The sequence below is a fragment of the Miniopterus natalensis genome, chromosome 1, assembly GCF_054644295.1.
Source record: "Miniopterus natalensis isolate mMinNat1 chromosome 1, mMinNat1.hap1, whole genome shotgun sequence".
NCBI classification, from domain to species: Eukaryota; Metazoa; Chordata; class Mammalia; order Chiroptera; family Miniopteridae; genus Miniopterus; species Miniopterus natalensis.
The window spans coordinates 167,335,972-167,362,523 of NC_142081.1; the positions used below are offsets into that span (position 1 = coordinate 167,335,972).

A 26,552-nucleotide genomic window follows, 5' to 3' on the forward strand; every position below is an offset into this window, starting at 1 on the left:
GAGCATCATTAAAGCCGCCCAGTAATTTCTGCAATGAAATAGCCCAACCATATTCAGGAATTGTCATGAAAACCACTCAGCTTTCTAGGTGAATTATTACCGAATTAATATGAACCCCTGGGCTAAGTATGTAGGGAATATTTTTTAAAAGAGCTAATGTAAGGAGATAGGCTACTGATCTCTTAATCTGATCACATCCGGGCGAGAGTTATTTGCCCTGGGGTCTGAGCTACACTGTAATAAAATCAAAGGACATAAAAACTGTGGCAGGAACAGTGCTGAAATTGGAGAAGCATCATTATGAATAGCAACAAGTATGGAGATGCATATGTAAGAGGGTAACTAGAGTCAATGTAACCACTGTTCTTCCATGATTTAGGGTAAATAGATAGTTACGGCTCATCTGCTAAATGATCTACTGGGTAGATATTTATGGATTATTATACAGTATATGATTGAGGATCAGCCTAGTTAAAAACAAATAGAGAAAAGAGCAAATGGCACAGACAGGCTTTTAGTAAGGCCATCATTTGTAATATTTCTCAGGAAAAACCTCTTTTAGAAATTCCTTAGCATAGCTAATGTGCCATAGAAGGTCTCTCCATTTTGGGAGTGCATAAATCCACACAAATTGCTATAATAAGGATTCATCCCATAGCCCTTTTGGCATAAATGCACATCTGGTCTCTGTTTGTAATGAAATCAGTTCAGAGCCCCACAGTGCATTAATAATAAAAATGTTCGACATATTGCAACCACATAAGCCCTGCAATTTGAGTCTGCAAAATTCTGTCACATGTGTGTATACTTTTAACTGATAAATGATTAGGTTACAGAGCATTTTTCAAATGGCTTAAGATTCCAAAGGTAGACTTTTTTATTGTAATTGTTATTTCCAAAGGAAAATCTATGTGTATGCATGCTAGAAGCTTTTGCTTGCTTGATTTATAATACCTCTTGGACTTTTATATCTGTAGTTCACAACACCACAGACGTTTTATTAATAATAAAATTGTTATGAATAATGCTGCCTGGCTTAGAAGTTCTTGAAATTGCTCCTTAAGAACAACAAAATTCCAGAATTAGCTCATAGAACATTAGAGGCTATCATTAAATCTTAAATTAAAATGGGAGAATTTTTCCACATTATGATTATTTTTAAAATCTCGATTCTTTTGTTTGCAGCGGTGATAATAACACAGGATCTAGGTTTGGCAAACCTTCGTTGTCAGTCACATGATTTACCTTCTGTGTTATGTGGTTAACCCAAGGAGAAGAACAGTTGCTAAGATCTGGTCCTTGGGGATCCCAGATTCCATCAGGAGCCAGGCACAGATAAGTTGACACTCCTAAAGAAAATGAGAGAAATAGGTGTGTTTTAGAAATTCAAGCCATTTTCCTTACAAGGACTTATGCTTTAATATGAGCAAATGTGAAAATGAGATCATTAACCTGAGATAATGTTGATTATAACACTATGCATGGTACCTGGCAGGCAACTGGCTATGGAGAAACGTAATGCAACAAACAAAAACATTCAATATTTTTAAAGCACTCGCTGGCAACTCTGCCAGGCATGGGGAGTAATTTCATGAATTAGATGGATGTGGTACCTGTCTCCATGGGGCTCAGTGCTTGATTTTCAGAGGCAAGGGAGCAACTGAGTCTTACGGCAGTCAGTTTTCAGGGTTTCAGGAAAACAATGTGGGAAAGGGCATTCACAGTGGAGGAAAAACACGCTGTTTGGGCAACTTCAAGTGTTTTGAACTGAGATCTGTGAGACAGGGGAGTTGTTTAATGGGGTTGGAAAGATAGGCAAAGCCAGATCATAATCTTCCTTGTCTGTCTTATGGGGGTGCTGGAAAATCAATGAAGATTATTAAGCGGATGAGAGAAATGAGCTGATTAAGGTTTCAGAACTGTAACTGTGGCAGCCTCATGGAAGATGAATTAGAGGGAGCGGCATGGAGGGTGTGAGGAGGCTATTACAATAATTCCAGTGGGAAACCGTGAGGGCCTAACCAGCACAGGGGACAGAAGGAAGGCAAAAATAAGACCCCCATGCCTGGCCATCATGACTCAGCTGTTGAGTATCCACCTATGAACCAGGAGATCGAGGTTCGATTCCCAGTCAGGGCACATGCCCGGGTTGCGGGCTTGATCCCCAGTAGGGAGCGTGCAAGAGGCAGCCGATCAATGACTCTCATCACTGATGTTTCTCTCTCTCTCTCCCTCTCCCTTCCTCACTCTGAAATCAATAAAAACATATTTATTTTTTAAAAAATGAACCCCATTTATGCACAGTGACATGGGAGGGCTTCAGAAGGCTTCCTTTAAATATCTTTCCCAATTTTTGCAGAATAATTACGACTTATTTCTGAGTTTGCAGAGTGGTTTCAAGTGAAGTATTTCGCTAACTTTTTTACAACAAATGTCAGAAATAGGGGGGTTGTAATAATATGAATGAGTCCCCAGAATGAGGGGACTAAGAGCGCTAAGAGGGAAGGTTTCGAACTGTTTTCTGACCCCATTACCTCAAATACTTGAGAGCTAAACGCTGCCCCTCCATAATGGAAAAGGAAGGTTGAGGAATAGTTTTAAACACTTTGCTAAAAAGAAAAATTACACATGCACTTTTGTAAAAACCAATATGCCTCTGGCCTTCCCATCAGTCCATAGACCACAGAATGCAGAAGGGCACGTCCACACTGGAACTTTTCTAAGAGAAACCTGCTCCCTTAAAGAACCAAGTCAATGACACTCAGAGATACAGTCCCTGAGAAGGCCACGGCAGCGACAGCCACTGTGCGTGTGCTTCATTTTAATTTCTTACGGAATCATGAAAATTTTAGTCACTGTATTAAGAAAAGTTTTTTGAAGATCAATGTATGTAAAAATGAGAAAATCCACCTATTTCTGGCTTAAAAATGGTATGTAAAGTATGGTTACCACTTGAGGATATTATGAATCATATCAGTAGAAAAGAAGGGGCGAAGAGCTACTTAGTTCTAACTGTCCCTTAGAGGAGATGCAGGATTGCTCTGTTTAGCGCATGTAGAGTGAGTGGGGCTTTGCCTCCTGCCTGCATGATCCCTGACAACGTTAAAAGCCTTTCACTACCAAAAGACAGCTACAATGACCGGTAAAAAGAATAGTCAAACTTCTCTTTCGTTGACATTTAGGTAGTTTCAGTGATTGCCTTCTAACATACAAGTGCTCAGCCTCCCTTTCTGCCACCAACATTTGAGGCTGGTGACGCATGTGAGCACTGCCCCCGGCGTCCCGGTGGTTCCCCTCCGGGCTACTGCACGGAGGGGCTGCCTCTCTGGAGCCGCGGGGACGTCCACAGCCCAAGTGTACCTCCACAGAGACCGCACACCATGGGTGAAAAGTGCGGATGCAATGGATTCCCGTCAAATTCTCACCTGTCGCTTCAGGATGCATTTTCAAACTGTGAACATACACTGCATTAAGTTGTCATTTAGCTGAGTTCAGAATTTAATTAAATGTGAAGTAACCAAAAAAAAAGGGGGGGAAAACAATGCTAGAAAAACAAGCCAAAGTGGGGGCACGCCTCCAGCTTCGGTCGGCGGGCCTGACTCACCGATAGTTCCCGCGGGGCATGGCTGCTTCGCCACCTGTCCCTGGCGGGTCTTAAACCACATGATCTCTCGGGCCTCCACGGCCTCGCAGCTCTCCTCCTGAGCTGGGATCTGGGATGACGCTGGCGGCAGGTGCGTGGTACTGTCATCAAGCACCTCAACAGCTGGAGACGGGGCGCTGGTGCTCCGGTTTCTCCTCCCCGACACCGACGGGGTGGTGCTCCTGCCTGCGCTCCAGGTGGTAGTGCGCAGGGTGGTACTGGTGGTGGTGCTCCCCATGCCAAAAGGGCCTGTGGTAGAAATTTCTGGAATAAAATTCAAAAGAAAATTCCTGCATCGCTTGTTCATAGCAGGACCTCGAAATGTCCTAATACCTTGGACACCGTTTTTGTATGATAGTTCAGAGTCTTACACGTGGGAAAACTAAGCGGATACCAAGGGATCCGAGGGGTGCTTAAGGACCAAGACAGCCATGTGACCAGAGGCAAACGGAGGCTTGTTTGTGGTTCTTCTCAACTCAAACCACAGAAAACAAATTACAACCCTGCTCAACTCTTCCGTAAGCTTCGTGATCCTTACTGTCTTTTGTACGATTACAGGATTAACACTGAAAGCCCTTCCCTTAGAATTTTCAAACTTGGTGCAGAAAGGGAGTGAGCACATACAATCTTCTTTTCACATTAAGTATAACATGCATTTTTAAAGATGCAGCAAACAGGAGAGGCCAAAAAAAAAAAAATCAGAAATTAAAGTGCTTATGGACTAAAAAATAAAATGCAATTATAGTCTCCTTCACACAAATTAGAGTAGCTTGACGATCTTCCCTGATGCCCTTAAAACTGACCCATCTTATAAAAACTTTCAAACTCGATGTTTACTAATATAAAGTATAACTAGTTTCCAATTAGTTGTGTCCACAAATTATTTTCTAGGAAGATTATTTTTAAATAGGAACATGTGTTTCACGTTTGCATAAAAGTGGTTAGGTTTCTTGATCAGAATATCACAGGTTATTGCCTAGCGGGGCGCGGCTCAGCAGTTGAACATCGGCCTAGGATCCAGGAGATCCTGGTTCGATTCCCGGTCAGGGCACACGCCTGGGTTGCGGGCTCGATCCCTAGTAGGGGACGTGCAGGAGGCAGCCGATCAATGACCCTCTCATCATTGATGAGTCTATCTCTCTCTCCGTCTCCTTTCCTCTCCCTGAAATCAATAAAGACATATTAAAAAAAAAAGAACATTAAACAGGTAATGTATCCAAAGGAATGGCCTGCCCGTACTGTGGAAGTCATCGCTGTAGAACCACTGCCCTGGGAGAAGCATCTTCGCAGGCCCCTCACAGGCACGCAGGAGGACACACATCCGCTGCGTTCCTACCTGTGAGATCGGAAACGTCTCCTACCCTCACTTACTAGCAAAGAGCCTCAGACGCACCCACTTGGGCCGATTCAAAGTAGCTCCTGTTTAAGGACCTGAGAGGGACCCTGCAGCGACCTCCCGCCGCCTGCCATTCGCTGTCTGCCCCTTAAACAGGGCTTGAACCCAGCACTGCTCTCCAAGGGGAGGTGCCAAGCCCATCGCCGGGCCGTGGTGTATCTAAAGCTTCCTAAAGCAGTCCATGGCGGGGGAAGTGGGTCTGAATCTTCCGAACAGTAAGTCAGTGAAACTGCAGCATTTTCTGAAGTGATGCAATTTGTCATTTGTCTTCTTGCTTGTCCTTCTGTCCCCCCCCCCCCCCCCCCGCTCTCGGCTTTCCTGCTCGAGGCGAATGATACGGTTCATAAACACACTTCTCAAAGTTCATACTCGAAAGCAGAGTCCTTTCCTCCCTTTCTTCTTCCATACACACCACCCGTACCCCCAGACTGCCAAGTCTCCCTGGCTCGGCCTCCGTGGCGCTTCTCGCTCCCGTCACCCCGTTCAGCCCGTCACCGGCCAGCCTTTCAGCTGGTGGAGTGCCACCAGAGCAGTGCCCCCGGGCTCAGGGCCAAGCTGCAGCGGGCACCCTCCCTCTAAAAACAATGAAAACGCATCTTCAGGTAAGGATTTAAAAAAAGTTAACTCCAAGTATTTTTTTCTGTCTCCTTTAATTTAAATAATGACCTCTCCCATTTGTACTTTTGAAGAGACCATTTTGAGTATCATAATTTTTGACAGGGACTCTAAACTTTTCATTGATCATGAGCTACAGTTTTTGATTCAAACAAAGCATTTCTAGTTCTTCTTTGTGTTTTGTTTGATCATGGATAGAGATTCATAGCAGTTAACTATATTAGTTTAAAAAAAATCTCATGCTCAAAATTTAGGAAGTTTCTGAATTAGAGAAAAACTGAATTTCAAAATAGAAGCTCTGTTTTCCAATTATCGCCTCCCTCTTCCTGAGTTATATAGGTGCTGAAGAATGCTTTCTAAATAATGCACTTCTTTAGTTCAAAATTTTAATTACCATATAATCCTTTGGGAGGAAAAAAAAGATCTGTTTTGCAATCATTTTTGCTCTGATAAAACTGCATAATCCCACATTCAGTGAGATCTGTCAGCCTATTGTCTCAATTGCACAAATTATAGACCAGGAGCAATGGCCTACGACCACAATATTTTTGTTTGCTATGACTCCATACTTGCCAATTTTGAAGAGATCTGTCTTTTAGCACAGGGTTATATATATATATCATTATGCAATATGTAAGTGATCTAGAAACTGTATTTAACTATAGCACTGCATCATAAAAATTAACGCTCTTTATTTTTCTCTAAAGTTACCCCAATCAAACGATTCTCTGTTGCCAGAGGCATCTCATGAGGTATAAATTGGAATATGTTACTCCCCAGATTAAAAAGCTTAAATAGTTTCTATCTCACCTCCAAAATAGGCTGGGTTCCTTTTCTTTGTGCCTAAGGCCCTTCATGAGTTTCCCCAGCTCATTTATAATGCTTTTTCATCTTTTAACTCCACACTTAAACCACATAAAATTACCAGTAGTTTCCTAACTGCGCCCTGTTCTTTCTGTCTCAGGGCCTTTGCATATGCTGCAGTGTTCCTGCCCACGTTTCCACCTGTTTAGCCTTTGGGGCTTAGCTTAGATGCCATTTCCATCAAGGGGCCTTTTCAAATTTACCAAGGTGGGATTATACTCACATGTGTTTTGTTCAAGATTATTTCCTAACAGTCTGATCAAGAGTAAATAAGCTCTTAGGTGAACATCAGGGATAGGTAAAGAAAAAAGAACGGGTCTAGTTGCCAAATGTCAGAAAAGGAAGGAAAGGATAAACAGAGGGAAAGAGCACATGGGGTAGCTACGAGTCCCCACCGATGGCAGGCTGGAGAGGTTGTTCTGTAAATGCACTTATTCCACGTTGAGAAAACCACCAGACAACGCAGACAGAAACAAGCAGGGAGGACACCAAGACCCTCTTTCCCAGAATGACTCCATCTTAGAAAACCATGTTTAAATTGACTGTACTCTTATGAATCACTAAGACTGCCAAAAAAGGTTTTTAAAAAGTTCAATTTGTTCTGAAATACATCGCAAGGACTTCATTTAGTACAGACATACCAATATGAAGGCTCAGTACAGAACGTATTTCCTTGGAACTGTGCCACAGAGAGATGTCTACAAGCAGGGTCATATCACTCCTTTTGAGTTTAAGCAGGAATAAAAGTCAATTTTAAAAGTTGTCCCTGATACCCATCTCTTCCTGTCCATTCACTGCTGTATAAGACTCCCAAGGGCTCTGCTCAGTGCCAGCTTTTGGCAGAGTAGGTACGAGTGATATACAAGTTGTCACCAGTGCCCCAGAAAGAGCTGGTCTTCCCCTAGATGCTATGAGAAAAGCCCTCGCTTCACTGAGGGGTCACAGCAGCACACTTTGGCCAGGTGCCAGCCAGCTCCTCGGCCAGGAGGGTTTGTCCTTCTGTTTCCAGGAAAGGAGAAGTGATAGGACACTTTTCCAGGGCACACTGTTATTGGATCTTACCCGATGATGGAGCTAGTAATGAAACGACATGGTGCTAAGTTCCTCATGGGCTTGTATATCAAAGAAAGTGACTGTGTAAAAGAATGTTTGAGAGACGGCTTACATAGAAAACCTTATCAGAATTATGCGATTTTCCTCACCGGTTTGTCAGTATGCTTATACAGATGAACAATTCCAAAGAAGTAACTAAACGAGACATCAATTAGCATTTTTCCCCTCATAATTAACCTGTTTCCAAAAGAAATTTTTAATCCTCCTGTCACCTGACATTTATTGCCCATGGCTTACATCATTCTTTATTTTGATTTATTTTTAATTTTTTTCTTCAGTCTGTCTTGAAAAGAATAAATATCAGTTTGAATATTACCACAGGTTATAGTTTGTGGAGTATACTAATGAAAAGCAGTAAAAATAACCAACATTCCTATAGTGCATTCCATCCTGCAATGTTTTTCTTTCCCTTTATTATCTCATTGAATCTAAAATATATTCAAAGCAAAAGTAACTATAAATTCCTAATTTTACAAATGAGAAAACATAGGTTCCAATGCATCATAATCATACATGTAGGACATCAACCAGTGTCCCAGATTCCATATTGGGTGTTTTTTACAATATGCCATAAAAATGATATTGGGGGGAGCACTAGCCTGCTGCTTGGAGCAGGTCTCTGCAGGGCAAGCAGGTGAGTGTGGTGATGACCTGGTCTTCTGCTCACTCCCTCTGTTGGGAGACAGAGGCTCAGGTGATGTATCTGGGAACATGCTGCAGTGATCCTGCAGTTTCTCCAACATTTTCATTTCTATGTTTTATCTCATCAGGATGGGGAGCTCCTTAAGGCCAAGCCAGACACCAGGCTAGACTCTAGGGAGCATTGTTAGATTGAAAGGCCCAGGTCCAGGTCAGAGGGAGAAGATGGGAGGGTGAGGAAGTGACCCAAAAAGAGATTAAGTAATTTCACCCAAGGTCACAGTGCCATTGAGTACAAGACATTACCATTTCAAAAAGGACTTGCCTAAGACCTTGGAATTTTAAACTGCAATTCCTGAAGGTGCCCTTAATCTCTTTTGAAACTTTGACTACAGTTGTGATGTCTTTGGATCCTGGGTTGTCTGTTCCACTTTTGAACTCTTTGAAAATGGTAACGGAGACTTCAATGGTGCATTGGAACCAGCTCCTTCGGCCTCACAGAGCCGCCTGCTAAATTCTCAGAAACATTTTAAACTGGGTTAGACAAAGCTGCTATTACAAAGAAAACTTTATAACTTTACAATTAAAGAAATGATATCAACACAAAGAGAAAAAATGATATTGTGAATTATGCATTCTAAGAGGCTTCCAGAGTGCTTTAAAAAGAGACTGAAGGGAGAAAGTAATTCTAATGAAACATTACTATCCTTGAGCACAAAATAGAGTTATTATTTGGGATGGACCTTGTTACTTACTTGTTTCCACCCAAAATCCATGTTGAAGCCCTGACCTATCCCTGACTGTATTAGGAGATAGGACCTTTAAAGAGGTAATTAAGATTTCAAGGAGGTTCTAAGGATGGTGACCTAATCCAATATGATGTGTGTCCTTATAAGAACAGTAAGAGTTACCAGGGACCCTAGAACACAGAGTAAAGGCCATGGGATGGTACAGTGAGAAGGCGACTACCCACGAGTCAAGGAGGGGGCCTCAGGGGAAACCAGCCCTGCCAGCACCTTGACCTTGGACCTTTAGCTGCCACACTGTGCGAAATGAATTTCCGTTGTTTAAGCTACCTAACTGATGCTATTTTGTTACGGCAGCCCTGGCAGGCTAAGACAGGCATCGTCTATAAAATGTAATATTTAAAGAAGAATATAAGATTTTGGAATCAAAAACAGTATAAACTTCACAATGAATGTCTACCTTCTACTCAAATAGAACACAGACTTGCTTCTTGACTGTCCTTCATTTTTTTTCTTTCCTCCCTAAACCATGTACCTCACTCATGGTTTTCCCTTTAGAAAAATTTCTTTTGTGTTAACTTTGTTCCAACATATAATATTTTGGCTGATTACAGAAGCACTTCTTTCTCCCCATCCTCCAAGTATTTATTTACATTCAAAGTCAATTTTAAATAAATCTTTCCAAGTGCCTGATAGTGGAAATAAGAAAACTAAAGCCATAACAATGCTGCAAGTGGCTTTGGCTACTTGTACCAGGGCTCTGGGTAGAAGAAACAAATTCTGCCTGAACCCCATGGATATCGGTTGGTGGCAGCAGATTTGATTACATTTAGTTTTTAAGAAGAAACATTAATATTATCATTCATGAAATTATATAATTCTTTTCAGAAAACATGTATAGTACTTGGCTCTGTGGCCCCTTGAGATAGTGAAAATTCCACATGTTATCAGCCATGTGAAAGTATCTTTATTTCTTTAATTTGAGCCATTTATATTTTCTGATTCTCTCATGGGATATTATCCTTACTATAAATAGAGGAAATTATCTGTTCTAATAAACTTGCAATGACCTCATCATCTAAGTTCATAAGCGAAAATACAGAATTTAGGGGCATCTTATTAAAATTATCTGCGACATATTGGGCCCCTATCATGCCAGGAATTGTGTTGTATGTGTTATATATGTGCCTTAATTTAGTATCCTAATAACCTTTGGGTAGGTAGTCTTCATTCTGGAGAGTAATTAAATCAAATTGAGGAATTTCCCCAAGCTTACATAGGTCGCAAGTGATAAAACTCCCTTTCTATTAGGACTGTGTACTGTACTTAAAAATTTATGCAAAACTTAATGACAGAAACACCCGTAACACATCTCAATGAATTTGGAAATTAATGTGTCCCAAACTCTTTTTTAGAAAAAGAGAGATGTTTTTATTAAATTGAGAGAGGGAGGAAGGGAGATGGAGATAGAGAGAGACACTGATGAGAGAGAAACATCAATCAGCTGCCTCCTGCACACTCTCACCTGGGGATTGAGCCCGCAACCTGGGCATGTGCCCCAATCAGGAATTGAACCAGCAGCCTCCTGGTGCATGGGCCAACGCCCAACCAGCTAGGCCACACCGGCCAGGGCTGCTCACATATACTTTTATTGGTACTATCACAGCCTAGACCTTTCGGGTACTTATTGACAATTTATTATGAACAAGGGACTGTTCTGAATACTTTACAGGAACTGGCCCATTTAATTCTAACAACAAATCTGTGAGAAGGTACTATTAATTACCATCATTTTAGAGATGGTGAAACTGAAGCACCAAGAGATTAAGTGATTTTGCAAAGGTTAAAAGTTTATAACAAAGAAATCACCTAGGTACTGCTACAGGGGCCCCCACTATTAACCACATTAACTAGCATGGAATACTGAGAGACTGAACTTGATGCGCAAGAAAACAGCCTGCCCACTGGGAATGGAAGGGGAGGAATGGAATCCTCTTTGAGCTCATTTTTTTATGGCATTTTTAATTCTCCAGAAGTAAGGATTCAGGACCAGTTTAGAAAACACTGTAGAATCCCGAACACTTAATACATTGTTCAGAATATAAGTAGCTAATAAACAATCAGGAAACAATAATGTAAAATAATAGCTTGCTTTCCTCATGCCTATACAGCCAAACCTTGGTTCTCCCCAACACCTCTCATCTGGAACTACTTGGTTCTTGACCAAGTTGACCCAACAAGCCTTTCATGCTAATACCTCAGCATGACAAACAGCTTCTCTCAGGCAACAAACAAAGGAATTCATGCACAAGGCTAATCCTAGTGTTGTTAACATCTCAGGAAATTGTGCTGTGAAGATTTTAGTTTGTTTTTTGTTTTTTGGTTTTTTTGCTTTAGTTGCTGGCAAATGGATGATTAGCACAATTTTAAAACATAAAGAGACCATCAAGAGTGCTGATGTTGCTCACATCAGGGTGTGAAAGTGCTCAGGAAACAACAATCACAGGCAATTGAAGAGGTAGAAAAACTGTTGATTTGGATAAATAAAAAGCAGTTAGCCAGTGACAGCATTTCAGAGGCAATGATATGGGAAAAAGTGAAGATGCTGCATATGAACCTCCTGAAAGACACCCCTGGACAGAGTGCTGAAAGTGATTCCTTTAAGGCTAGGAGGGGGAGGTTAAAAAAATTTAAGAAAAGAAGTGTTTATTTATAGATTAAACAGCACATTAGACATGTACTGTATACATGAAAGAAAACAGGGAATCATTTGGGGGTCTGGGACAGATTATTCAATTTACATTATTTCTAGTGGGAAAAAAATGATTCAGTTTTCAAACAGATCACCTCTAAGAGCCTTCCAGAAAGAATTAAGTTTCAGAAGCGAGGTTCCACTGTATTATATATCAGGAAGTATGCTAATGCTTTACATACATAATTGAGGGACAAAATGGATAAGTGAATTTCCTAATATAGGTTTGAAGTTATTTTTTAAAATGTGTCAAGTGTGGCACATATTATTTGCCTATGAGAGCTCAGCTCTGAAAATTACAAGATTGTTTCATTCCTTGCACATTTATTAATCAACTACTCTGTGACAGGCATTATATTGAGAATAAAATGCTGAGTGTAGGTATCATGTTCCTTGCCTTAGAGAAGCCTTCTCTAAGAGCTTTTTAAAAGCTAATGAAGAAGATAGGAAATAGAAAGTGAGAAACGTGATAACCATATTTATTCATTCAATGTGTATTTACTGGTGTTTTTATATTACACTTGGTGCTGGGCATCAAGGATGCAGAAATGAAGCAAAGATCACTGCCTGAAGGAGATTTTAATATACTGTATTTTATGGAAGGTACAGCATCAACTATTCTATGTACCACTTAGAAAGAAAAAATAATCTCTTCCAAAATAAATGTTGGCATGCCTTCAATTGTTAGGCACATTCCAACTTATGCAATGTTCAAAGGTGAAATCATGAGAATCTTAGAGTTGATAAAATACTGTAATAACAGAAATGTTTCCTTATAACACAATGAGATAAATAATCATTTAAAAGAGATGTGATGACTTTGACAAATAATACTTCTCCGCCCCTTCTATTTCTATTTTTATTTTTCATTAAGTGGACATTCAGGCATACCTCAGAGATACCGTAGGTTTGGTTCAAGACCACCAGAATAAAGTGACGATCGTAATAAAGCGAGTCACATAACTTTTTGGTTTTCTAGTACATGAAAAAAATTTTGTTTGCATTATACTGTAACCTGTTAAGTGTACAAGCATTATGTCTAGAAGAACAATGTACATGACTGTATTAAAAATACTTTATTGCTAAACAAGGCTCACCATCATCTGAGAGCCTTCAGCAAGTTGTAATGTTTTGCTGGGGGAGGAGCTTGCCTTTGTGTTGATGGCTGCTGACTGATCAGGGTGGTGGTTGCTGAAAGTTGGGGTGACTGGAAACTTCTTAAAATAAGACAATAATGAAGTTTGCTGCATCAATTGACTCCCTTTTATGAATGAGTTCTCTGTAGCATGCGCTGTTGTTGGGTAGCTTCTTACAGTAGAACTTTCAAAATTGGAGTCAATTCTCTCAAAACCTGCAACTACTTTATCACCTAAGTTTACATAATATTTTAAGTCTCTTGTCATTTCAACAGTCTGCACAGCATCTTCACCAGAAGTAGAATGCATCTCAAGAAACCATTTTCTTTGCTCATCTATAAGAAGTAACTTCATTTGTTAGTTTTATCATGAGATTGTAGCAATTCAGTCACATCTTCAGGCTCTACTTCTAATTCTAGTTCTCTTGATGTTTCCGCCACATCTGCAGTTACTTCCTACATTGAATTTGAGCCCCCTAAAAGTCATCCATGAGGGTTGAACCAACTTCCTCCAATCTTCCGTTATTGTTGATATTTTGATGTCTTCCCATGAATCACAAATGTTCTTAATGGCATCTAGAATGGTGAATTATTTCCAAAAGGTTTTCAATTTATTTTGCTAAGATCCATCAGAGGAATCACTATCTATGGCAACTATAGCCTTACAAAATGCATTCCTTAAATAATGAGACTTGAAAGTAAAAATTACTCCTTGATCCATGGCCTGCAGAATGGATGTTGTGTTAGCAGGCATTAACACAACATGAATCTCATTGTACATTTCCCTCGGTGCTCTTGGGTGACCAGATGAATTGTCAATGAGAAGTAGTATTTTGAAAGGAATCTTTTTCTGAGCAAAGGTCTCAGCAATGGGTTTAAAATATTCAGTAACCCATGTTGTAAACAGCTGCGCTGTCATCCAGGTTTTGTTGTGCCATTTGTAGAGCACATGCAGAGTGGATTTAGCATAATTTTTAAGGGCCCTACTGTTTTTCGAATGGTAAATGAGTATTGGGTTCAACTTAAAGTCATGGGCTGCATTAGTACCTAACAAGAGAGTCGTGTCTGCCTGCCTTTTGAAGCTCTGAAGCCAGACATTGACTTCTCCTCTCTAGCTATGAAGAGTGCTGGATGGCATTTTAATTTAATATGAGGCTGTCTCATCTACAGTAAAAACCTGTTGTGTACTGTAGCCACCTTCATGAATTACCTCAGCTAGACCTTCTGGAAAACTTGTTGCAGCTCTACATCACCACTTCCCCTTCTACCTTTATGTTATGAAGACAACTTCTTTCCTTAAACCTCATGAACCAACCTCTGCTTGCTTCAGGCTTTTCTTTGGCAGCTTTTTCACCTCTCTCAGGCTTCATAAAACTGAAGAGAGTCAGAGCCTTGCTCTGGAATAGCTTTTGGCTAAGGAAATGTGGCTGGTTTGATCTTCTATACAGACAGCTAAAATTCTCTCCATATCAGCAATACAGCTGTTTTGTTTTCTTATCATTTGGTGCATTCAGTAGAGTAGAGCTTTTCCTTTCCATTCACAACTTGGCTAAGTGGGACGAGAGGCCTAAATTTTGGTATTTAGGCTTCTGATCTGCCTTCCTCATTCAGCTTAATCATTTCTAGCTTTTGTTTTAAAGTGAGAGGTGTGACACTTCCTTTCATTTGAACACTTACGGGCCATTGTAGGGTTATTAATTGGCTTGATTTCAATATTATTGTGTTTCAGGTAACAGGGAGGACCAAGGAGGGGGGATAGGCAGGGGAATGGCTGGTTGGTGAAGCAGTCAGAACACGCACAACATTTATAGATTAAGTTTGCTGTCTTATATGTGTGCAGTTCGTGGTGCCCCAAGACAATTACAATAGGAGCAATGAAGATCAATGATCACCATAACAAATATAATAACAATGGAAAAGTTTGAAATATTGTGAGAATTATCAAAATGTGACACAGAGACACAAAGAGAGCAAATACTGTTGGAAAAATGCTATCAACAGACTTGCTCAACGTAGGGTTGCCAGAAACCTTCAATTTGTAAAAAATACAAAATCTGCAAAGCACAATAAAGAGAAGTGCAATAAAATGAGGTATGCCTATAATAGTACACATAATCACTTGAAAAAAAAATAGCAATATGGATTTAATGTACTTGGCAAAATAAATGACAGAGAATAACAGATTAACAAATGTTTACTATAAGTAATAATATTGTTATCTGTTCCTTAATTCAACCAAGAATTATTGATTGCTTACTATGTGCGTTGGCTGCTATTGTAAATGATGGGGACACAGAAATGAAAATAATGGCGGTGACAACAACCAATTCCTACCCTTATCAAGCTTGCATTTTAGTAGGAGAGATGAACAATGTATATATGACAAAAAATTAAAATACAGCCTATTAGATTTTTAAAAGTGCTAAGGATAAGACGAAGAAAAAATCATGCATCATACAGGGAAAAGTAATAAGAAATGTTGGGGCAGGGGAACTTCGATTTTTATAGGGTGCTGGGCATGGTCTAGCTGTTAAGATGACAAGGAAGACCTGCTGGAAGTGGCACAGTGAGCTATGTTAATAACCGGGGAGCTTTCCAGGCAGAGGGAACAGCATCTGCAAAGGCTCAGACACAGTGAAGTGTCGGAGCAGAGAGTGTGAGGAAAAGCACAATGAAATGAGGTCAGAAAGGTGGGGGGGGGCCCGCAGCACACAGGACTTTACAGGGAAAGGTGAGAACTTGGGCATTTATTCTATCTGGTGTGGATAGCCACTGGAAGGCTCTGAGCAGAGGAGTGAAATGATCTGACTTAGGTTGAACAGGATGACTTGGCTTGTTATGTTTCAGAGTGACTGAATGGGAGGAGAGGCAGGGGGGACAATGATCTATTTGGCTGCACAGCTGAGGATGCAGTGGTGGTGCCAATGGTGGTCAGAATGCTATGGGACATATACCTATGTAAAAGAGCATGGAGATGCTGAGAGAAGTGTAATAAATACTAGAGACAGGAGGTGATGGCTTTTGAATATGAATACTATGATCTGTACCGGCATATTGTAGGTGCTCAATAATGGTCGGTTGAACTGATATTTTTATTTTAATTTTAATAAGAGTTAGACCTTCTCATGAAAACTCTTCTTTAGCCCCCTGTCAATTACTGTTATTTATTTAAAATGGAAACAACCACAAAAATACGCTGACTTCAAACAGGAAGTTTATATCTATTCTATGAGAATGTTCCTGAAGATTCTTGAGTTATAACCGGCAAAGTTATGTTGGTGTTCTCATTACTGTAAAATGTCTATTAAGTTTTAATTTATGGGAATATCAAGTAAACCTTAGTGGTGGAAAAACATACAAACAAACTGGGGAAATAAATTCAACTGAATTTGAGTTTACTGACTTCTTCACAACCAGTAAAACATTCAAGGAGGGTAAATAGTTGAATTGATGTTAGGATTTAGAATAGTTCCTTTCTCCTAGCTTTGATACTGTAATTTATTCCCCCAGTTTTGACATTAACGGTATCTAGTTAGTAGAGTTATTGCCTGGTATTTTCAGTAACATATGTTTTATTATTAATTTGTGAATTGTAGTTTACCTATGAAGATAAAGTAATACCGAACGAAATATAGGGGTTATGCCTGATTTATTTACAAGTATAAAGTTAAAATAAATTTTACAAAATTATCCTCTGTTTTGAAATGAAATACTTGAAGTGAACAGTAAAGAAGAGCTCATAACTTAAGCTCTTGTGGTTTTTTTGAAGAATGCAATTTTAGTAACTTTGATCCATTACAGATGCTTAAAATATATATTTGCCCATCCTTTTTACAAATGCACAGGCTTCTAAGAAACTGATAAAATATAAGGGCCTATTTCAGGGTAGCTACTGTTACTGGTTTTGTTGTTTATAGTTAGAGTCTAGAGAAAAAGAGAGGATAATGTAGTTCTTTTCAAGAACCTCAAATATTCAAAAAAATAAAAACAACTCAAGCACTGATGTTTCATCAAATAAATCTAAAAGTGACATGAACAGGAGATCCAACTGGCTGCTAGAATGGAAATACAAAGTTGCATAAAACATGGTCCCTCTCCTCAAAGAGCTTACAGGGCGGGCAGGCTCATTTGATTATGGGTTGTAGGAAGCCGAAGCCTGGCTCTTTACTGTGTCTACCGTCTAACACTGCTGAGGCCACCAAAGCAACTCACTTTATCAGGTGATCTAAATAATACAAAAGGAAAGAGCTGCATATTTGGCTTGTAAATAATTCTTAACTTCAAGAAAAAACACAAAAATATTGTAATTTCTTCAAGATAACTTAATCATCAGCATATAGATTATAAATTTGATTGATAAGTCATTCTGCCAACAACACATTTATACTCTACAACAGCAACTTTCAACCTTTTTCATCTCATGGCATGCATAAACTAATTACTAAAATTCTGTGGCACACCAAAAAATATATTTTTCTCCTGATCTGACAAAAAACAGTTAGATTTTGATTTACAACAATAACAATAACAATAATAATAGTAATTACCTAACCTTTTTGTTCCAAAGTGCCTTTTTAAAAAATCAGGTGCCTATACCTGTATATAAGGATTTCTGTTACCAAGAGTTAACCACACAACCTTATTATGCGACATGACCAATAAGATGCGGCTCTATTATATGACCTATATATTTATAGTTCAAGACAGGGCATTCACACCAGATGGCTACTGTTGTGTTGACTCTTGTCATTTTTTTCTTTGACAACCTAAGGGAAAAGAGGCCAATGCCCCTGACTAAATAGTCAAGCATTACATGTTTTAAAAATTCTTGCGGCATGCAGGTCGAAAATCACTGCTCCACAACTCTTTCTGAGTGCAGACCAATTTGTAATTCCAACTTTTTCTATACACATATGCTACCTGACGTACATTAAGCATGCAATAATACATGATGGATGAGTGACAATGAATATCTATGCTGTAATTTGAAGAGTATTTTCAGGATAACTATCTATACTACTATAACTCAATTACATTGACATTTTGATAAAGTTGGATTAAATAGCTTGATCACCCACCCAGATTAAATTTTGTAAGAAGATTTAATATACTAGAGTTTCAAATTTTTACTTACACAATATTAATAGCCATGAGTATCAGAAATTATAGACCTAGGCTCTCAAGAAACTTAAATACTGATATAAATACTACTACTTTATAATTACTTTCACCTAAAATAAAGGAGAGGGTATGAATTGTCTATGTTGAGCTTAGGATTAAAGGGTTGAGTGATTTGGCCAAGGCACTTTCTGTTATAGGTTCAGGAATAGAATTTATGACATTTATCTCTAAGTTAAATGTTTTCGACTAATCCTCAAGCTGAGAATTTAGCAACTTCTCTTTACTCACATATGCACCAAATAATTGATTTTCCTTTAACATTCATGCCAACCATGCCTACCTATCACCTTCCAAATTGACAGAGTAATAAAGACGTCCCCATTTTGCTTTCTCCTGATTATTTTTTTAAGAGAATGGAGTTGTGCATTCCACAAATAGTCAAAAATGGGTCTAAGAAGCCAATTGTTTCTGTGGGAAAATCTGTCCATAGGATAATGATTTTCAGGTTTCTCTACAAAATGAAACCAAAACAAAAAGCCCAACAACAACAATAAACCATCCAGATATATACACATATACACACAAATACATGCCCATCACACATATATTTCACATTGCTAGGGAAACGTAAATAAAATAGGTGCCGATTATACTAGACTCTTATACTCCAAAAGAACTTTGTTCATTTTTGAGAGACCTGTGAGGTCACCGTGAAACCTTCATAAAACAATGCACTTACTGTATTAATAATAAAATAAAACGCACTGAGGTGTTCTAGAAAGAGCATTGATTTTAGGTTCAAACATCAGTTAATTATCTACTAGCCAAAGTGTGCCTCTAGGCAAATTAATCTTCCAGAAAGTCAAAATTTCCTTATCTTTAAAAATGTGGATTCCTGTATTTACTTTGATAACACTGACATACAATAGATCTTTAGTCATAACATTATTATAATCAAATTTAATTATCCCAAGATGCCACCAACTCTTTCAGGAGAGCTATACACAGGAATCTCAATTAGGAAGGTGAACTATTTCTTGCATTTATATAATAAGAACAGAAGATAGGCCAGCCTGAAGTAAAGTTATAAAGTTTATCTTTACCTCAATCTCTGAAGAACATCTAAACTCCAGTAGTAATCTACCACCTACTTTATCCAAACCAGCTTTAGGAAGAGATGTCAAACTGTTATTTGCACTCCAATGGGGAGCAATATTTTAAAAAGAATAAGGTAAATAACGGGAAAATATTTCTTCAAAATCATTTGCCTATTATGTGGTATTTCAAAATTTGAGATAGAATTTGGAGTCATATGGGATATAACAAATCTTTGTTTTAAAAAAAAATTCAGTATTTAGCTTCCTGTCTCCTGGCAAATACTTATCTATTCTCCATTTCTATAGTTTCCTCCTTTCAAGAATGTAATGTAAATAGAATCATAAGCATGAAACCTTTAGAGATTGACATTTTTTCACTAAGCATAATGCTCCTGTGGTCCACCCAGGTAGTTGCAGCTGCCAAGAGTGAAGTCATCTCCCCGCATCATCCCATGAATACCTATAATCTTTCACCTTGTACCTGGAGCGACCTTTGAAAAATGCAAATCTGATCTTATGGCTCTTTAAAAGCTCCCAACTGATCTTATTATAAATCTGAAATCCTTAAAGATGGCTTAAAAAGCCCTCTAATCCTCACCCTGCTACCCCTCAGGCCTCCACATAAGCCTCCCAGCCTCTGCTCTCTCCCTGCCAACCACTGGATTTATTTCCTGTGACCCCAAAAGGCCCTTTCTCATCGTCAGTGATGCAAATGTTTCTTCTGAAACACTCTCTTCTCAATCTTAACTATTTTTCCTTCCCCATCTCACTCCCCTTTACCTGGTTAAATCAGGAATCCTTTCAATACATGTGATTTAAAGTGACTGCAAACAGAAAATGGGAACGAATGAGTTGAACTGTTATTCTGGAGTACTCATACTTGCATTAAAATGTTTATTATTTTTAGAGTGTGATTTAGAATAAAATTTCAAGATTTTGTTATTCCTGGGAGTGATAATTTTTTACACCACTAGTTAAGCAGAGCCACATGAAGGGATGTCTGCAAATGAGTACCAGCTCCTCCATGTTCTAGCTGTGAAACTTCACCAGGTCTCTCAACCAGGATGAGTGTTGGGTCCCTATACAAAATTGGGTAAAATAGGCTTATGAGTAATAATGCAATATTGCATATCCAGTACAGTTTCTGCCACACAGTAGGTGCTTAATAAATATTGTGTGTACTTGTGAGTATATAAGATACACAAATGGTGCAAACATACAAGGAAGTTATTTGAAGGAAATAAAAAATCTGTTTGACTATATAATTTCCATGTCCCTAAAAATTCTGCATAATGAGTTCAACTTATATCAAATGGAAATTCTGAATGTTCCTATAAAAGTAAAATGTCCTCTTGGTGTCCACCATAATGCAACTTTACAGTCATCATATATGTATTAAATGCCACAGAATATGTCATACAGTATATATCTAATAGCTCGAATAGTATCTGAAAGAAACTAGGTATTTGTACATCTTAAAAAACACAAATGGATAAAAAATTCAACGTAATCACACAACTCTTGTTCATTAATATTTCTGCCTCCTTGCTTAACAATGAATCACTTTAATATTATAACCTTTGTAGTATCCCATTTTCACCACTGAAATTAATTTCCAACACTGTGTGGAAATTAATCTGGTTTGTATTAAAGGCAAAAGAAAGATTCAGTAAACACTTCATGTAAAAGTAAACAGAGGAAGTTTCCCAGCAAAGATTTGGTAAACAAAATTTATTATAACAAGTTAAATTTAATTTATGGTAGAGGGAGATTCAATACCTATTTTTCTGTTATGTAACTCAATGACTTTCAGCTATTGTTATTCCATTTAACCTATTTACAATTATGTATTTTAAATGCTGAAGAATTTTCCTCTATCAGTAGCAATGAAGAAGAACCCAGGATGGCTTTTCCACTCTCCAAGTCCCCAATATCCAACCTCCAAGTGATGTGAAAATTCTTAATACAGAGCCAGAAAGTGAGACAGACAGAGGAGTAGGCAAACAAACAATGATCAAGTATAGGTCTACAGAAAAAGGGCACTGTGATGTTAGGGCAAAACTCTACACAAATACAAAAGTGGTGGTGACAGTGACTATGTGACAGTCATCTGTAGTCTCCCTTCTAGGTTCCTGAATGATAACATGCATATTTTACCAGCAAGGTTTTAACGCTTAGACTATTAACTTTTAATAAATAGCAACATTTTAAAATGCAAAAACAGCCTGGCCTGTGTGGCTCGAGTGGTTGAGCATTGACCCAGGAGCCTGGAGGTCATGGTTCAATTCCCTGTCAGGGCGCATGCCCGGGTTGCAGGCTTGATCTCCAGTTTGGGGTGCACAGGAGGCAGCCGATCAATGACTCTCATCACTAATGTTTCTCTCTCTCCTTTTCCCTCACCATTCCTTTCTCTAAAATTAATAAAAACATATTTTGAAAAACTAAATAAAATGCAAAAACAAGTAGATGAGAACCACTCTCTGGCACCCAGATTTTGAAGTGTCCCTGACAACCCCTACCTGCTGGTATTCACACTTTGTGTGCTTCTTTACTGTTCAATGTGGGTGCGATCTGTCCTTGCTTCTACCCTACAAAATATGGCAAAGGTGGTGGGATGTATGTGACTATATGCAAAATTGATGCTTCCTGTAACTACGTCTGTCTTGTGAGAAGACGTTCCCTTCTGGCTTTGAAAAAGCAAAGTTGCCTTTTTGTGAGTTGCCTATAGAGACAGCCTTGGGACAAGGGGCTGAGGACAACAGCCAGCAAGAAATGGAAGGCTCAGTTTGACAATCCACAAAGCACTGAACGCTGCCACTGAGCCTGGAAACAGATCCTCCCCAGCTGAGCATTCAAATGTGAACTCATCATGCTATGACTGCGGCCTTATAGAAGACCTAAGCTGGCCTGGGCTTCTGAACCAAATAATATCTGAGATGACATGTGCACATTTTAAGCCACTAAGTTTGGGGTAGCACTGTTATACATATACCAGTAGATAATCCAAGCTCTAACTCTTTTTCCAGTTTGTGAATTAGAATGTAAAATTCAGGATGTGATTTGTCTTCCTATCTTTATTTAGAGAATTCCCAACCTTGGAACTATTGACATTTTAGGACACACAATTCTTTTTTTTTTTTTTAAATATATCTTTATTGATTTCAGAGAGAGGAAAGGAGAGGGAGAGAGAGATAGAAATATCAATGATGAGAGAGTCATTGATCGGCTGCAGCCCACAACCCAGGCATGTGCCCTGACTGGGAACTGAACCCCGATCGCCTGGATCCTAGGTCGATGCTCAACCACTGAGCCATGCCCGGCCGGGCAGGACACACAATTCTTTTTTTGTGTGGGTGTGGGTAGAGGGGGTTGTCCTGTGTATTACAGGATATCTATAATATCTTTGTACTTTATATACGAGATGGCACTACCTCCAGTTGTGATAATCAAAAATACCTCTAAAAATTACCAAATGCTCTTTAGGGGCAAGTCACCTCTGTTTGAGAATCAGATTTGCAGGAATTTCTTTATTTACCTATAATCTGTATTTGTTCAGACAGGGCTACTGCATGCTGATAAAGGTTTTAGGATCTTCTAAATATATATTAATCTAAACATAAAACAGCTGGATGGTTGTTTTTAAATTTGTGAAATGTCTCAAGCCTATAAATAAAAGGAAACTGAATGGCTTTCAAAAAACACAGATTATGCCTTTTCAGTTTCTAGCGATGCAAATACTTCTAAGACACACTTCCACATATCACACATTAATATTTAAAAATAGGTTTTATTTTGTTATTTTACGTCAGAAGAACATGCATCCCAATTGCATGCCTGAATTGGGTCAAGGGTAAGGTGGGAATGAGTTGGTAAGAAAAAGAAAACTTGTAGTGGCTTCATGCTTTCTGATTTCAGAGATTGCACTGCATGGAATTAATTCTGCCAGTGTCTTATTTACTACATTATATCTGCCTTCAAAAGATGTTCCAATGTCTCTAGTGTCCAGTTGCTTTCTGAGTGAGAAATTTGAGAACAAAACTTCTTGTTTCATTGCCACTCCATTCAATGATCATGAATTTACAGCTTTCACTTAAGAACGCCACACAGATGTGTCCTCAAGTTAAACATTTAAGGAAGGAATCATGAAAAACAAACAAATCTGCTCCCGGAAACTAGTTTGTGTCTTCCCCTTCCCATTTATTGTACAGTTGGATTCACATCATTAACATGCAAATCATACTGCACTAAAGTGCATTTTGAACAAAGGACTGAAAGCAGGCCTTGTAATTTCTATAGGGGTTAACAAGAGGGTTTTGCCTTAATAGCATAAAGTAAACTCGGATCACTTTATGTTTACATTTTTAGGTTAAGTAATAACTTAAAAACCGAACAAAGAAAATTAGTACTTTTCTCACCATGCCCATGGACATTGTTTAAGTTACCCTGATTTTAGTGTGAAATCTAAATACTGCTCTAAACCAAGGTAAACTGAAAAAATACTGTTTTTTTAAATTGTTGGTGCTTTGTTTTTTTCTGGAAGACAAATGTTTTACCTTGTTTGAATGTCTACTCATCTTTTTAATGAGGTAAACATTGAGACTAGAAACTGGCTTGAGATAGATTAAATAAAAATCTGATCTAAACCATGAGAAAAGTCTAAAGTAAATAATAAACAAATGTAAATTATCTTACAAATTTTATATCCTTAGTATCACCAGTACTTCTAAGTACTGATAACATAGACTAGTATGGAGAGGGTGGGAAAATTAAAGAGTTTTAGAGAACCCGTTCTTACCTAGAGAGAGAGAGAGAGAAGATCCCCTGCCTCTAAGAAGGCAACACAGCTAACCTCCCTTCCATGGTTCTCTCCTCTCTATAGAATAACCCATTAAACTCCTTAGTGTGTCTATAACAGATCCTTAATGACAGGGCTTCTCTTTTCCTCAGCAGCCTTATTTATTGTGACACCCCACATCCCATTAGCTTTCCTCTGGCCCCGTCTTTCGTAGTGTCTAAACACACCAGGCTGCTTGAGATCTGGGTGTGTCTGTCACTTCTTTATGTGACAGTGCAGCACGAATCAGTACTTCATGTTTTTGAACTGCTGGATAATATTCTATTTCAGAATGTACCACATTGTATTTATCTATTCATCTGTTGATGGGTATTTGGGTTGTTTCTACTTTTGTCTGCTATGAATAAACACGGCTATGAACATCTGTGTACACTTTTTATGAGGATGTATGTTTTAATTTTTCTTGGAAATACACCAGGAAGGGAAATTGCTGGATATCGCAGCTCCTTGTTTAACCACGTGAGGAACTGTCAGACTTTTCCAAAGTGGCCACACTATTTTGTGATCCCACCAGCGGTGTATGAGTTCCAATTTCTCCATATCCTTGATAACACTTAAAGCTGTGTGTCTTCTTCATTACAGCCTGTCTAGTGGTTATGAAGTGGTATCTCATTGTAGTTTTGATTTTCAAGTCCCTGATGGCTAATAATGTTGACCTTTTTTGCATGTGCTATTGGATATTTTTATATCTTCTTTGGAAAAAATGTCTATTCAGATCCTTTGACCAATTTTTAATTGGGTTATTTTATTTTTTCTTATAGAGTTGTAAGTATTCTTTACATATTCTCAATACATTTCTCTTTTCAGATATATGATTTGCAAATAATCTCTCCAATTCTTTGGGTATCTTTTAACTTTCTTAACAGTGTGCTTCGAAATGTAATTGATTTCATTTCGATATAGTCCAATACATCTATATTTCATGTTTTACTTGTACTTTTGGTGTCATATTGAAGAAACCATTGCCTAACCCAAGGTCATGAAAATTTATTCCTATGCTTTCTCCTAACAGTTTCACAGCTTTAGCTCTTATATTTAGGTTTATGAGTAAATTTTGTGTATGTTATAGTATGGGTCCAACACCATTCATTGGCATGAAGATATCCAAGTATTCTAGCATCTTTTTGTGGAAAAGACTACTATTCTTTCCCCACTGAACTGTCTTATCCTTACTTTCTTGAGTCTAGTGTACACCTACTCATCATTCAAAGAAACTCAAGTTCTACTCATGATTCACAATCAACAATTACAGAACTGTGTTGTTTTAAATCTCAAATCAGTGCCATGAGTACCTCAAGAACAGAAATTATGTTTTGTTTTTCTTTCAGTTTTGAAACTCTCAGTGCCTGCTACATAATAAGCACTTGGTAAATGTTTGGTAAATGAAAGATAGATCTTTCAGATTGATCCTGGATGACTGGCAGTACTCTGATGACTAACAGTATGAACGTAAGGCATTTAAATCTGGGTTGCAAAGCTACAAAAGTAAGCTGAAGTGATACTTTTCAGTATTTTGAATGCCTTGCTAAGGACTTTACTTACATACTAAATTAGTTAGAAATCAAAGCTTCTATTGAGGTTTAGAAACAGAGAATGAAGTTCTGTTTTAGGAAGATTAATTTGGCTACAGAATATAGAATATAAGAGAAAAAGAAAGTAGAAAGAGCAGTTTGGAGCCTATTATAATAAACAGCAGGGTTAAAGCATAACAGGGTCCTAATGGCACTGGTAGGAAAAGGTAGCCTGCCTTTTAGAAGGCATTCTTAGTTTTAGTTTCTTATCCAGACAGAGGTATCAAACAGGGAATCAGAAATTCATTATTGAGGCTCAGGAAAAGTTTGGGTTAGATATGTAGATCTGGTAATTATCTATTCAAAGATACTAATGATAAATGGGGGCATAGATGAAGCTAGTGAAGAAAGAAAAAAGGAGAGAGAGACAGAGAGAAAGAAAGAGACAGAGAGAGTGGGAGGAAGAGAGGGAGATTTCTTGGTATTTAAAGGAATCAGAATAGGAATTTAAGATTTCCTGAAACCCAGTGGGAAAGAAAAAATTTTAAAAATAAGAAAAGTAGAGAATCTTGCTGAAGGACTTAATTGCTGAATTAGTTTCATATTTCTAGGACATTTAAACATCAAAGACATATTTTATTTATTTGCAAACAAAGGAAAACACACATACACATATCCCTGGCAACATATATGTTTCAATTCTTACTTTCCTTACTTGTGCAAAACTAAATCACTAGCTAAACTGGATTTTCCATAACTAACTACAGTGTAAACAGAATATAATGTTTCAAGTAAACAGAAATCTGGGATATAAAATAAATAAAAACATACAGAGAATGAAATCCTGTCTCTTTATATTTCCCCTTAAGGAACATATCATAAGAAAGTTCTATAAAAGAAATCCATATATTTATATTTGTGCTGTATATTAGGCAGGAGATGTAAATAACACAAGTATGCACAGTTTGAGAATGGATTAAGTAGCCTATAGATTATTACCACTGAAAGTGATAAATATATAAACTATACAGATAGATATTTAAGAGTTTACATAAAATATTAAAA

At 38.3% G+C, this 26,552-nt stretch overlaps 1 protein-coding gene across 7 annotated transcripts in view; it reads right to left on the reverse strand.

Moving 5' to 3' along the window:
• ADGRL3 (adhesion G protein-coupled receptor L3) overlaps positions 1-26,552 on the reverse strand; it is a 697,726-nt gene that overhangs the window by 125,718 nt on the left and 545,456 nt on the right. For 4 of the 7 annotated variants that reach the window (XM_087827189.1, XM_087827180.1, XM_087827170.1 and 1 more), the window contains 2 exons: positions 3,605-3,907; positions 1,246-1,349 (listed from right to left, as the gene is read on the reverse strand). In XM_087827189.1, coding sequence (XP_087683315.1) covers positions 1,246-1,349; positions 3,605-3,907 — 407 coding nt within the window. The remainder of the gene's footprint in view (positions 1-1,245; positions 1,350-3,604; positions 3,908-26,552) is intronic. The other 3 variants (XM_087827196.1, XM_087827185.1, XM_087827178.1) reach the window with 1 other exon arrangement.